Source organism: Delphinapterus leucas, chromosome 9 (genome assembly GCF_059928025.1).
Source record: "Delphinapterus leucas isolate spDelLeu-1000000601 "Yukka" chromosome 9, BTC_Dleu_Yukka2, whole genome shotgun sequence".
Taxonomy (NCBI): Eukaryota; Metazoa; Chordata; class Mammalia; order Artiodactyla; family Monodontidae; genus Delphinapterus; species Delphinapterus leucas.
In genome coordinates, this window is record NC_143137.1 from 95748445 (window position 1) to 95763280 (window position 14836).

At 38.7% G+C, this 14836-nt stretch overlaps 1 protein-coding gene across 1 annotated transcript in view; it reads left to right on the plus strand.

Annotated features, from left to right (window-relative positions):
• Positions 1–14836, plus strand: part of HECW1 (HECT, C2 and WW domain containing E3 ubiquitin protein ligase 1) — a 434660-nt gene that overhangs the window by 245563 nt on the left and 174261 nt on the right. Inside the window, exon 6 of the mRNA XM_089917097.1 lies at positions 10118–10193. Coding sequence (XP_089773223.1) covers positions 10118–10193 — 76 coding nt within the window. The remainder of the gene's footprint in view (positions 1–10117; positions 10194–14836) is intronic.

Consider the following 14836-nt stretch of genomic DNA (forward strand, 5'->3'; position numbering starts at 1 on the left):
ACATAGTTAAGGAAAGGCATCAGTCTCACCCATTCTAGATCTTATTATGTGCATTGGCTTTGGGGTGGAAAAGCATCTAGGGAGCAACCAAGCAGGCACTTCAGAATCCTGGTGCTTGCTGAGAAAGTGAGTGGCTGCAGTGATTGCCATTTGCAACTCAGGTGGTTCCAATTCTTGGCCCTCATTAGAGCTGAAGGAAGACTTAAAGGGATTGTCAGTGGATAGGCAATGTAAATTAATTTTTACTCATTGATTATTATGTTTTTGTTTTTTACATAGCTTGTAGAGATTTAAAGAAAATGAAGGACATTACTGTAATAAAGCTGCTTGTATTTGCACCTACTTCTATATATGAACAGTTGTCTCAAATGTGTACATAAGAAGGAATAAAACGTGATAAATTGTCTCACTCTAGTAATAAAAAATGTTCATCTGTGTAGATATAAACTACTTTCTTTTATTACAGTATAGTTAATTTACAATATTGTGTTTCAGGTATATAGCAAAGTGATTCAATTATATATACATTTTTCAGATTATTTTCCATTATAGGTTATTACAAGATATTGAATGTAGTTTCCTGTGCTATACAATAAATCCTTGTTGCTTGTCTACCTTATGTAGTTTGTATCTGTTAATCCCATACTCCTAATTTATTCCTTCCCTCTCTCCCTCTCCCTTTTGGTAACCATAAGTTTCCTGTGTCTGTGAGTCTGTTTCTGTTTTATATATACATTCATTTGTATTATTTTTTAGATTTCACATGTAAGTGATATATAATATTTGTCTTTCTTTGCCTGACTTACTTCACTTAGTATGATATTCTCTAGGTCCATCTATGTTGCTGCCAATGGCATTATTACATTCTTTTTTATGGCTGAGTAATATTCCATTGTATATCAGTACACCACATCTTAAACCAATTGTCTGTTGGTGGGCACTTGCTTGTTTCCATGTTTTGGCTGTTGTAAATAGTGCTGCTAAGAACAGCGGGGTGCATATATCTTTTCTAATTAAAGTGTTTGTGTTTTTCTGGATATATGCCCAGGAATGGGATTGCTAAATCATGTGGTACTCTATTTTTCGTTCTTTAAGGAATCTCCACACTGTTTTCCATAGTGGTTGCACCAATTTACATTCCCGCCAACAGTGTAGGAGGGTACCCTTTTCTCCACACCCCCTCCAGCATTATTATTTGTAGACATTTTGGTAGTCATTCTGACCAGTGTGAGGTGATACCTCATGGTGGTTTTGATATAAATTTCTCTAATAATTAGCCATGTTGAACATCTTTTCCTGTGGTTGTTAGCTATCTGTATGTCTTCTTTGTAGAAATGTATATTTAGGTCTTCTGCCCAGTTTTTGATTGTTTGTTTGTTTGTTTGATATTGAGTTGTATGAGCTGTTTGTATATTTTGGATACTAAGCTTTTGTTGATTTCATCATTTGCAGATACTTTCTCCAATTCCATAGGTTGTCTTTTCATTTTGTTGATGGTTTTCTTTGCTGTGCAAAAGCTTATAAGTTTGATTCAATCCCATTTGTTTATCATTGCTTTTAATTCTTTTGCCTTGGGAGACCGATCTGAGAAAACATTGCCATGATTTAAGTCTGAGAATGTTTTGCCTACATTTTCTCCTAGGAATTTTATGGTGTCATATCTAATATTTAGATCTCTGAACCATTTTGAGTTAATTTATATATTTGGTGTGAGGGAGTGCTCTAATTTCACTGATTTACAGGTAGCTCTCCAGCTTTCCCAACACCACTTACTGAAGAGACTGTCCATTTTCTCCATTGTATATTCTTGCCTCCTTTGTCATAGATTAATTGACCATAGGTGTATGGGTTTATTTCTGGGCTCTTTATTCTGTTCCATTGATCTATATGCCTGTATTTGTTCCAATGCTACACTGTTTTGATTTCTGTAGTTTTCTATCATTGTCTGAAATCTGGAAGGGTTATGCCTCCAGCTTTTGTTCTTTTCCCTCAGTATTGTTTTGACAGTTCTGGGTCTTTTGTAGTTCCATGTAAATTTTAGGATTATTCTGGTTCTGTGGAAAATGTCATGGGTATTTTAATAGGGGTTGCATTAAATCTATAGATTGCTTTGGGTAGTATGGCCATTTTAACAATATTAATTCTTCCAATCCAAGAGCATGGGATATCTTTGCATTTCTTTGAATCATCTTCAATTTCCTTTATCAGTGTTTTATAGTTTTCAGCATATAGATCTTTTACCTCTTTGGTTAAGTTTATTCCTAGGTTGTTGGGGTTTTATTGATGTGATTTTAAATGGGATCTTTTTTTTTTAACTTTCTCATTCTGGTATTTCACTGTAAGTGCAAAGAGATGCAATAGATTTCTGTATGTTAATCTTGTATCCCACTGCTGTGCTGAATTTGTTTATCAGTTCTAGTAGTTTTTGTTTGGAGTCTTTAGGGTTTTCTGTATGTAGTATCATGTAATCTGCAAATAATGACAGTTTTATCACTTCCCTTCCAATTTGGATACCTTTTATTTCTTTTTCTTGTCTGATTGCTGTGGCTAGGACTTCCAATACTATGTTGAAGAGAAGTGGTGAGAGTGGGCATCCCTATCTTGTTCCAGATTTTAGCAGGAAGGTTTTCAGCTTTTCACCGCTGAGTATTATATTGGCTGTGGGTTTGTCATAAATGGCTTTTATTATGTTGAGATATATTCCCTTTATACTCACTTTGAATTTTATCCAATGGATGTTGAATTTTATTAAATGGTTTGTCTGAATTTTGGATGTTGAATAGATGTTGAATTTTATCAAATGGTTTGTGTACATCTCTTAAGATGATCATATGTTTTTGTCTCTTCTTTTGTTACTATGTGTTGTATCACATTGATTTGCCTTATGTCATACCATCCTTGTGACCCTGGAATGAATCCAAGTTTATCATGGTGTATGGTCCTTTTTATGTATTGTTGGATACAGTTTGCTAATATTTTGTTGAGTTTTTTGCATCTATATTCATCAGAGATGTTGACCTGTAATTTTCTTTATTTGTAATATCTTTGGTTTTGGTATCAAGATGATGGTGGCTTCATAGAATGACTTTGGGAGTTTTCCCTCCTCTTCAATCTTCTGGAATAGTTTAAGGATTGACATAAGTTCTTCTTTTAGAATAGTTTGAGAAAGATTGGTATAAATTTTTCTTTGTATGTTTGGTAGAATTCCCCAGGGAAGCCATTTGGTCCTGGACTTTTGTTTGCAGGGAGTTGTGTTTGTTTGTTTTTTGTTTTGTTTTTACAGATTCTATTTTGCTTTGTGATTGGTCTGTTCAAATTATCTGTTTCTTCTTGACTCAATTATGGCAGGCTATATGTTTCTAGAAACTTGTCCATTTCTTCTAGGTTGTCCAGTTTGTTGTCATAGTAGTCTTTTATGATTTTCTATATTTCTGTAGTATCAGTTATTATTTCTCCTCTTTCATTTCTTATTTTGTTTATTTGGCTCCTCTCTCTTCTTGGTGAGCTTGGCTAGAAGTTTGTCAATTTTTTTTGTCTGTTCAAAAAAGCAGCTCTTGGTTTTATTGATCTTTTCTATTGTTTTTTAAATCTCTATTTTATTTATTTCCTCTCTCATCTTTATTATTTCCTTCCTACTGCTGACTTTGGATTTTGTTTGTTCTTTTTCCTGTTCTTTTAGGTGTTAGGATAGGTTGTTTATTTGAGATTTTTCTTGAGGAAGGCCTCAAGATTGTTTCTTGAGGAAGGCCTGTATTGCTATGAAGTTGCCTCTTAAAACTGCTTTTGCTGCATCCCATAACTTTTGTAAGGTTGTGTTTTCATTATCATTTGTCTCAAGGTATTTTCTGATTTCCTCCTTGATTTCATTGTTGAGCCATTGGTTTTTGTTTGTTTGTTTGTTTGTTTTTTGCAGTATGTGGGCCTCTCACTGTTGTGGCCTCTCCCGTTGTGGAGCACAGGCTCCGGACACGCAGGCTCAGCGGCCATGGCTCACGGGCCCAGCCACTCCACGGCATGTGGGATCCTCCCCGACCAGGGCACGAACCCGCGTCCCCTGCATCAGCAGGCGGACTCTCAACCACTGTGCCACCAGGGAAGCCCCGATCCATTGGTTTTTTAATAACATATTGTTTAGTCTCCATGTGATTGTGGGTTTTTTTCCTCTTTTTCTTTCTGTGGTTGATTTCTAGTTTCATACCATTGTTGTCAGAAAAGATGCTTGAAATAATTTCTATCCTCTTAAATTTGTTGAAGCTTGTTTTGTGTCCTAGTATCTGGTCAATCCTAGAAAATGTTCCATGTGTACTTGAAAAGAATTTGTATTCTGAGTTTTTTGGATGTAGTGTCCTGCAGGTATCAATAAGTCCAATGGCTCTGTTGTGTCTTCTAGGATCTCTGTTGCCTTATTGATTTTCTGTCTGGAAGGTCTGTCCATTGATGTCAGAGGGGTATTAAAGTCTCCTACTATAATTGTATTCCTGTCAGTTTCTCCCTTCATGTCTGCTAGTATTTGTTTTATATATCTAGGTGCTCCTATACTGGGTGCATATATGTTAACGAGTATAATATCCTCTTCTTGTATTGATCCCTTTATCATTATATAGTGTCCTTCTTTGTCTTTCTTTCCAAACTTTGTTTTAAAGTCTATTTTCTCTGATATGAGTGTTGCTACCTCTGCTATCTTGTTGTTTATATTTGCATGAAATATCTTTTTCTATCTCCACTTTCAATCTATCTGTGTCTTTTGGCCTAAAGTGGATCTCCTGTAGGCAGCATATTGTAGGCTCTTAGTTTGTTTATCCAATCTACCATTCTGTGTCTTTTGATTGGGGTATTTAGTCCATTGACATTTAAAGATATTATTGTTAAGTGTGTATTTATTGCCATTTTAAACCTTGTTTTCCAGTTGATTTTGTAGTTCTTCCTTGTTCTTCTTTGAACAAACGTTTGTTCTTTTTATTTTTCCTTTTGTGGTTTGATGGTTTTCTTTTGTATTAAGCTTGAGTTCCTTTCTTTTTTATTTTTGTGAATCTATTGTATATTTTTGATTTGTGGTTACCTTGGTTTTCAAGTGTAACCCATAGCTATATCTACTTGATTAGACTGATAGTCATGTAAGTTCAAACACGTTTTTTTTAAATCCATATTTTTTAACTGCCCTCTCCCACATTCTGTGGTTTTGATGCCCTATTTTACATCTTCATGTTTATCCTTTTACTATATTGAGGTTATGATCACTTTTACAAAAATGGTTTTATTTTTTAATCTATGGACTGGCTTATTTAAGTGATCTTCTGTCCTTTTATATATTTGCCTTTCCTATTGTGATTTTTCCCTTTCCTGTAGATTTTTGCTTCTTTCCAATTTAGAGAATACCTTTCAATATTTCTTTCATGATAGGTTTAGTATTACTGTATTTTTAGTTTTTGCTTGTCTGACAAATTTTTTTTCTCTCCTTCTATTCTGAATGATAATCCTGCTGGGTAGAGTACCCTAGGTTGCAGGTTTTTCCCTTTCAGGACTTTGAATATATCATGCTACCCACTTCTGGCCTGCAAAGTTTCTGTAGAGAAATCAACTGACAGGCTTATGGGAGTTTCCTGGAAAGTGACTCTGTTTTTCTCTTGGTGCTCCTCTCTTTATGTTTAACTTTTGCCATTTTAATTATGATATGTCTTAACGTAGGTTTGTTTGTGTTCCTGTACCTGGATACCTGTTTCCTTCTTTAGGTTTGGGAAGTTTTCAGCCATAATTTCTTCAAATACATTTTTTCATTTTCTGTCCCCTTCTCTCTTTCTTCTCCTCCTCAAACCTGTATTATGTGTAGATTGGCACACTTCATATAATCCCATAGATCTTGTTCATCACTTTCATTTTTTTAATTTGTCTTTCTGTCTGCTGTTCTGATTGAGTGATTTCCATTATTCTGTCTTCCAGATCACTTATTCATTATTATGCACTATTTAGTCAGCTGTTCATTGCTTTTAGATCAGTTTTTATCTTGGCAATTGAGTTATCTAATATTGATTGGTTTCTCTTTATAGTTTCTAGTTCATTGTTACAGCGATCTGCATTTCTATTGGTAATATTTATTAATTCCTTTAGTGTTTCTATTACTTCCTTTTTCAACTTGGGGTCCCGTAGCCTGGAGAGGTATTTCATTTTTGTTTTCTCAGGGGATTTTTCTTGTTCTTTTAATTGGTTCTCAGGGGATTTTTCTTGTTCTTTTAATTGGAAGTAGTTCCTCTGCTTTTTCATTTCTCTGTCTCTATGAATTTAGGAGAAATAGTTATGTATCGTGGTCTTGAAGTGCTGTTTTTATGTGGGAGCATCCCTGTGTAGATTGTGTCAGTCCAGTATTTTTGGTGTGAGGGCTATTTCCTCAGTGTTCTGACCATTATCCCCTTGATAGGAGGTGTGATTCATGTGGTATCCAGAGCCTGCAGATGTTGGGTGGGTCCTCCTCTTTGCTGCACGGCTGTCACAGCCTTGTCAGGGGCAGGGTCTGCTCCCTAATTGTTGGAGTAGAAGCCCTGAGGGTTGGGTTTTATAAGGTTCCATTGCTGTATGTCCTATATCCCCAAGGAGGTGAGCACAGAATCCATTGAGGCCCTTGTGGTCACAGCAAACCTATGTGCTGCCCATGCAGGTATCTGCGGTTTTGCACATAAGCAGCCCAAGGTCACATCCCTTTCTCTGTTGTGTTCATCCCAGACCCTAGTGCTAGGCTGACAGTGGGGCCGGAGCATTGTGACTGCAGGAATTGAGGTGGTTGTGCTGCTGCCTGGGGCCCAGGCTGCCTCTATGGTAGGGCTCTCCCTGGACCTTTTCACCGAGATCTGGCTCCAAGCTGCCATGTGAGGAGTGCACCCACCAGGAAAGGAACCTCTGCATACTCCTCCCCAGGGGCTGCCCACCAGAGAAACTGATATCTGAGTCCATTATCAGTCTTCCACAAAGCCCACCAACAGCCAGAGTCACACTTTGCTGTGAACACACTGACAGTGGGGCTTCACTGGCGGACCCGTGCCCCACCCGGCACCACTCTGATAGTAGGGCTCCAATGGTGAATGCACATCCTATCTCAAGTGCACTAACCATGGCAGCCTAGACCACACTCCAGGCCCTCTAGGCTGTCTCCGTGCAGCTAGACCAAGTCCTCTCCCAGGGTTCTTCCACCCGAGTTTTAGTGCGTAGCTGATGCATGTACTAGCAGCCCCACCCGGCATGCATTTGGGGCTGGGAGGTACAGAGAGGTGGCAGCCATCAACACCAGTCTCTCTCTGCCCTTATTGCTAGCAAGCCAGCATGCAGACACTCCTTGCAAGTGGAGTACAGGCTCCTCCAGCTTCCTGTCTGTCCCAGCAGACCTCCCAGCAGACAGGGATTTCTCAGAGCAACAGCCTTCCTGTGCGGACACTCCCCCTTCACAGATCCCTTCCAGGAGCACCAGTCCCATCCTGATGCCTTTTTTTTCTTTTATCCTACCCAGTTACATGGGGATCTTTCTTGCAGCTTTGGTTGTATAAGGGATCTTCTGCCAGTTTCTGGTTGGTTTTCTGTGAGAATTGTTCTGCAGGTAGATGTAATTTTCACTGTCTTTGTGGGGGAGGTGAGCCCCACACACTCCTGCTCCACCCTCTTGATCCCCCCCTCCCAGAAGATTCAGCCTTGAATCTGTTAAACCATTTGCCAAGTAGGCTTGGTTGTGGAAATAAGTTGCATGCAAAACACGGTGACACTGTGCACTGCGTCTAAGAGGGGACATCATGACCCAGTGCCCGGTGCTTGGAATAACAACTAGGCATCAGACAGGCTGAAAAGCCGAGGGAATGTGCAGACCTGAGGAGGTGAGCAATTCCCTGATGTTCCCCTCAATCTTAGGTTGTTCCAGGGTGAGACTACTTTTCCTCAGTCTTCACACCATTTTCACAGTCAGTAAATGTTAGAGCATATCTCTGTAATGCAGCAGATTTCTGAAACTCAGACCAGCCTCTGGAACTCATCTTGAGCAAAAGGCCAGGATGTAAAACCTTCCCAAACATCTTTACTTCCTGGAAAATGTTTATCACCTGTTGCCTCCCCCTTTGTATCATCAGTCTGGCGCTGAGATGACTTGATAAATAATGTTAGCAAAAAGCCATGAGTTAGGGAAATGTTTATGAAGTTTTAAATGTGTGTCTCCCCTCTGAACTTAGTAGCTTCTGAAAAATATACATTATCTTCTTGTCTACAGGCTTGTTTCGATGTAATAAATATGAAGGACCTTTTTGTAAATACCTTGAATTTCCAGCAGAAAAATATTTAAATACGAGGGATCAAAATTATGTTTTAAATAAGAAGGAACAGATGTACTATTCTTTGTTATCATTGCAAGTTTAAGCTCGTTTAGACTAGCATGAAATGTGCAGTTTAATCCTACCTTTTAAACAGTGTAAAATCAAGGCTCTATTAAAAGTATACTTTTTGTTGTGCCCTCAAGGAACTTATGTTCTGAGATGGAACAAGCTAGATGTTGACATCTTTAAGCTAGAATTAGGAACAGTCAATTGTAATTGTCCCATATAGGCAGGTACATCACTGGAAGGGAGTGTGGCCATCCTGCCCAAGTCTCCCATGGCCTTTGCCCAGGCATAGATTTGAAAATGAAGAAAAAAGTCCTCAACATGAAGAAATTTTGAACCCTGATTAGGCCGATGCACATTGGCCCCTTTGAGAGCTAGGAGAGTTGTCCAACCTGAGGATGCAGCCTCTGAACTGTTGACCTCTGCTGCTGGGGGTCAGCCAGGCAAAGAGAAGAACAAACACAGACTGGGAAGGAGCAGGCTGTCCGTCGTGAAGAGGGCTGATACTTCAGCCCAACCAGTGTTCTGACTCACCCCATTCCGTATGTCACTCACATTTGTTCCCTCTGCTGGGCAGCCCAGCATCCCCGAAATGCCTCTTGCATGTGGGCCTAAAAGCAGACATACTGAGAAGATTGGCACACAAGCTGCAGCCGAGCATGTAGGCCCACCAGGGGCACCTGCTTTACGAGGAGGTGTTCTCAACCCCTTTGTATTCTCCTTGGGAGAAAGCTGTGAGCCCTAGTGATGCCCGGTCCCAGTCTCATACAAGGCAAGATGATGGTCACATCCACTCACAACTCTTCCAGCATCAAAAAATACTGAGAGGCAGTAGGAAGAGAGCAAGCCCACAGAACCTCGAAACAGAGAGACTTTGCGCAAGAGGTCATCGAATTCTCCATTTTTTGCTTCTTCAGTACAGATTACCTTCTAAAAAGTGGACACTATGGATTTGCTTAATGCTCAGATTTGTATATTATTTTCTGCAAATATATAACGTATGCAAAGGTAACCCTGCCTTTGAATAGATACTCAGAATCATTTCTAAGTAAAACTTGCCTAGAAGAGAATGGAAGCAGGGACTCCAGCTGCTTTGATTAATCCATTAACAGATAAATATTGAGCAATGATGGAAAGTAAAAGATTTTGGCAACCTGGTTTGCAAATACCTACTAGACGAAGATAACCCATGTAACAACTGTGTTCTGAAACATCCCAGGAAGGCAGTTAAATAAAGAGACCTCAGAATAGCTTCTTAATGTCATGTTCAGTCTCCTCCCTAATAAACAGAATTTCCTGGGAATCTCTAGGTAGTAATACAGATCAGAAGGAATGAAGACACAGCAGTTTAACTCTATACTTTGCTAATGGAAACATATTGTAATTACAACAGTAAACATCTATTGACCTATCATTCTACTGCCTTAGGGTCTGCTTTAATAAATACCTTTTGCAAATTTGAATGTGAAAAGGCCTTGTTTACATAAGTGGTTATAAAGGGCCTCTAATATTACAGTAGTTATTTTTGTTGATTTCCATTTCTCTGAAAAGTACCCCTCATCCCCACTAGCATTTCCCACTCTATTACTGGGAAAGACATTAGGTTGCTAAAAGCTTCTTTTAATCAGTAGTAACCTAATGAAATCACAATGCTACTGTCTTTGTATTCTGTAGCTACAGAAATAACTGTGATTAAGCATGTTTGTATTGAAGTGTAAGTATCTATTTCAATGCTTTTTTTTGCTTGTCTCCCATTTTCTGTCTTCTTACAGATTTTTAAAAGTATTGGCTCTGATGAGACTGTGCAAGGGCAAGGAAGTCGGAGGCTGATCAGCTTTTCTCTCTCAGGTATGTATTGCTCATATGAAGGCCTTGTGGAGTGAATAAGAATGTCAGTCAACAGTCAGGAGACCCCTTCAATTTGACTGTTATCTATAAGTTACTCAACATCTCTGTGCCTCAGTTTCTCCACCTGTAAAACAAAATTTTAAAATATCCGCTCCATTCCCCTGTTGCCTAAAAAATATGCACAACCTAAAAGTTGAGAGTTATGTTTTATTTGGTGGGAATTTTTAGGACTTCAAGCTGGGGAGGTAGCATCTCAAGTAACCCCAAGAGAACTGCTCGGAGGAGGCAAGGGTGGGGCTAGGATATATAGGAGTTTTTTTTTTTTTAATTGGTTACAGCTGATTTTCTTTTTTTTTTTTTACATCTTTATTGGAGTATAATTGCTTTACAATGGTGTGTCAGTTTCTGCTTTATAACAAAGTGAATCAGCTATACATATACATACATACGTTCCCATATCTCTTCCCTCTTGCGTCTCCCTCCCTCCCACCCTCCCTATCCCACCCCTCCAGGCGGTCACAAAGGACCGAGCTGATCTCCCTGTGCCATGCGGCTGCTTCCCACTAGCTATCTACCCTACGCTTGGTAGTGTATATAGGAGTTTTGCACAAAAGGGCAGGTAGTCTGAATGTCAAAAGATTACTGTTAAGTAAAGAAAACCAGATGATCTCAAGTTAAAGCATTTAGTGCTTTTCTATGTTTGGGAAGATGCAAGAGTCTGCGTTCCTTTGATATGCACCTCAGCTATCTGGGGCCAGTATCCTGTGTTTTCATATCCTGAGTCTCCTCAGGGCTCACCAACTCCCCGTGGGTGGTGGCTGCAGTCGCTGATGACTGTGACATCCTTTGTTTACTGATATGGCAGAAACATTCCATTTCTCACCCCTTGACCTCATAAGGGCACAAGAGGATTCAATAAGGAATAGATGCATTCCTTAGATGAGGTGAGAAGATGAGAAGAGAAGCTGCCATTCTACTTTTCCTTCACGGCTAACTAGCAGTAATTGAGAGTTTATAAAGTGGAGGTAGGGGAAAGCCTGAGGCAAGCAGCAGCTAGCAGACCCTTGGTCTAAATAAAATCTCACAGGAAATCCAGTTGGTAAAACAGATTAAAAACTGAGCTGCTCAAAAAAGTACACTTGTGGAAAGATCAGTGAAATCCAAAAAAAGCCTGTCATTTAGTTAATCATAATTAGTTAATAGTAATTTAGTTAATTTTTTAGTTTTCATCATGTACCTTAGTTCTGGAACCTGTTAACAGTAAGGGAAACTGGGTAGACTCTTCTATGAATCTAAAATAATTTCAAAATTAAAACTATAAACAAAAACTGAGTTGCTCTGGCTAAAATGATATACAGAGTTCAGAGCCCCATGCACTCAATCTCACCCTAAGTTGTCTTTGTGAAGACACAGTGGCATGAAACTGTAGGGCACAGAACTGTTCAGCACAGTTTGAAAACTATTGCTTAACTTATTATCAAACCAACAAATATTGTAGGCCATAAATATCAGAGATCTGAGATCACAGAAATGAAGTTCATGAGTGTCCTTGGGAGATGGATGGTCACCTGAGGCTTTTCATGTCTAAGTGAGCCCCCAGTAAAGCAAACGTGTGTCTAAAAATCCATTGAGAAGTGATAATAACAAAGTTGATATACAAAAAGTCAGTCTCTTTCCTATATACCGGCAATGAACAAATGGAATTTAAGTTAAAAACGCAATACCATTTACATTAGCACCTCCCCAAAATGAAATACTTAGGTATAAATCTAACAAAACGTTGATATGTACAAGATGTTTATAGGGAAAACTACAAAACTCTAATGAATTAAGTCAAAGAAGAACGAAATAAATGGAGATACATTCCATGTTCATGGATGGGAAGACTTAATATTGTAAAGATGTCAGGTCTTTCCAAACTAATGTTTAGAATCAATGCAATCCCAATCAAAACTGCAGCAAGTCATTTTGTGAATTCTGACAAACTGATTCTAAAATTTATAATGAGAGGCAAAAGACCCAGAATAGCCAACACAATGTTGAGGAGAATATCAGAGTTGGAGGACTGATGCTACACAACTTCAAGACTTACTATAAAGCTGCAGTAATCAAGACAGTGTGGTACTTGTGAAAAAAAGAAAAAAACAGAAAAATAGATAAATGAAATAGACTAGAGAGCCCAGAAATAGACCCCCATATAGTCAGCTGATCTTTGAAATATGAGCAGAGACAGTACAGTTGAGCAAAATAGTCCCTTCCACAAATGGTGCTGGAACAACTGGACATCCACATGCAAAAAAAAATGAATCTAGACACAGACCTTATACCCTTCACAAAAATTAACTCAAAATGGGCCATAGACCTAAATGTAAAACACAAAACTATAAAACTCCTAGAAGATAACATAGGAGAAAACCTAGATGACCTTGGGTTAGGGTGGTGCCTCTTTAGATACAACACCAAAGACACAATGCATGAAAAAAAATTGATAAGATGGACTTCATTAAAATTAAAAACTTCTGTTCTGCCAAAGACAATGTCAAGGGAATAAGACAAGCCACGGACTCAGAGAAAATATTTGCAAAAGACACATCTGATAAAGGAAAGTTAATCCAAAATATACAAAGGACTCTTAAAACTCAACAATATGAAAACAAACAACCCAGTTGAAAAATGGGCCAAAGATCTTATGATCTTGTCAGCCATCTCACCAAAGAAGCTATACAGGTGGCAAGTAATCAAATGAAACGGTACTCCACATCATATGCCATTAGGGAAATGCAAATTAAAACAGCGACTAGATACCAGCTATGTACCTATTGGAATAGCTCAAATCCAGAACACTGAAAACACCAAATGCTGGTGAGGACGTGGAGCAAAAGGAACTCACAGTTATTGCTGGTAGGACTGCAAAATGGCACAGACACTCTGGAACACAGTGTGGTAGTTTCTTTCAAAACTAAACATTCTCTTACCACATGACCCCATGATCACATTCCTTGGAAATTACCCAAATGGAGTACTTTTCATACAAAAACCAAACACAGATGTTTACAGCAGCTTTATTTATGATTTGCCAGAACTTGGAAGCCATCAAGATGTCTTTCAGTAGCTGAATGCATAAATAAACCATGGTACATTCAGATAATGGAATATTATTCGGTGCTAAAAAGAAATGAGCTGTCAGGCCGTGAAAAGACATGGAGGAATCTTGAACGCATATTACTCGTTGAAAAAAGCCAATCTGCAAAGGCTACGAACTGTATGATTTCAACTATATCACACTCTGGAAAAGGTAAAACTGTGGAGATGATAAAAAGATCAGTGGTTGCTGGGAGACAGGGGAAGGAGAGATGAATAGGCAGAGAACAGAGGATTTTTAGGGCAGTGAAGATACTCTGTATGATACAGTAATTATGGATACATGTCATAATGCATTTGTCAGTGCCCAGAGAGCGTACAATGCCAAGAGTGAATTGTCACGTAAACGATGGATTTTGGGAAGAGAAGTAAAGTATCTCTCAATGGTGATTATGATGTGTCGATGTGAGCTCATCAGTGGTCCTCATCAATGTACCACTCTGGTAGGGGATGTTGATAATGGGAGGAGATGCATGTGTGGGCAGGCAGTATATGGGAAAATCTCTGTACTTCCTTTTAATTTTGCTGTGAATCTACAACCACTCTAAAAAAATTAAGTCTGCAAAGAAACCCATTGACAACATTAGCATGTGTCTGTCTAGGTTTAAAAAGAAAAGAAAAAAGAAGAAACTCAATACTTTTGTATTACTAGGACAGAAAACTAACAACTCCTGATTTGTTATTCTTATGTTCCCATTGAAATGCTTGATAACAATTATTTGTACAAACCTTCAGAAACAGTAGAAACGAGGAAAACTACTCTACTGTCTGCCGGAAATGAAGAATTTTCACTAACCAAAGCTCACTAAAATCCTAAAGCCTAAGAGGGATGCCATACAGGAGGGACCGCATGGGGCTGGGGAAGGAGACGAAATATCCATTCACTGGTTCCCATTTTGGCTCTACCATGTAGACATGGGCTCACAGACTCACCACAGGAAAGGAAACCACGCCCCCCCAGCTTGGTTCAAAAAGCTACTTTATAAGGTGATCAGGATGGCCTCATCCCCTACAGCCCCCAATATATCATTTTTCTTACACTTATCTCAAGGAAAAAATTGCCAGCAATGAAATGTGACTGGAGATGTAAACTTAGCAACTAAAGAAGCAAGCCTGGAATGGTCGTGGACATGTAATACTTTGTAGTTGAATATGTATATGTTTAATTCACTACGTCTGTCAAGGAAAAATAAAAGTAAATACTGCTTAAAGTAGCATAATCAATTCCATGCCTCAAAGAAAGATGAGATAAAAAGATCATCAAATCTACAGCTAAGCAAAGCCCACAAAGTATCAAAAAGTTGACTAGATGCTGGTCCTCTCCAGGTGTAAAAGTAGGGACGAGGATTCCAATAGCAGCTCGTTGGACAACCAAACTAACTAAAGATGGACAATACCAGGGGTACACAACCTACTCATGGGTAAAGAATAGACAGTGTGGCTTGAAGAATGTGTGGAGAATAGATTCTACCTTAAAAAAAAAAAACAACGTTGAAGGACAT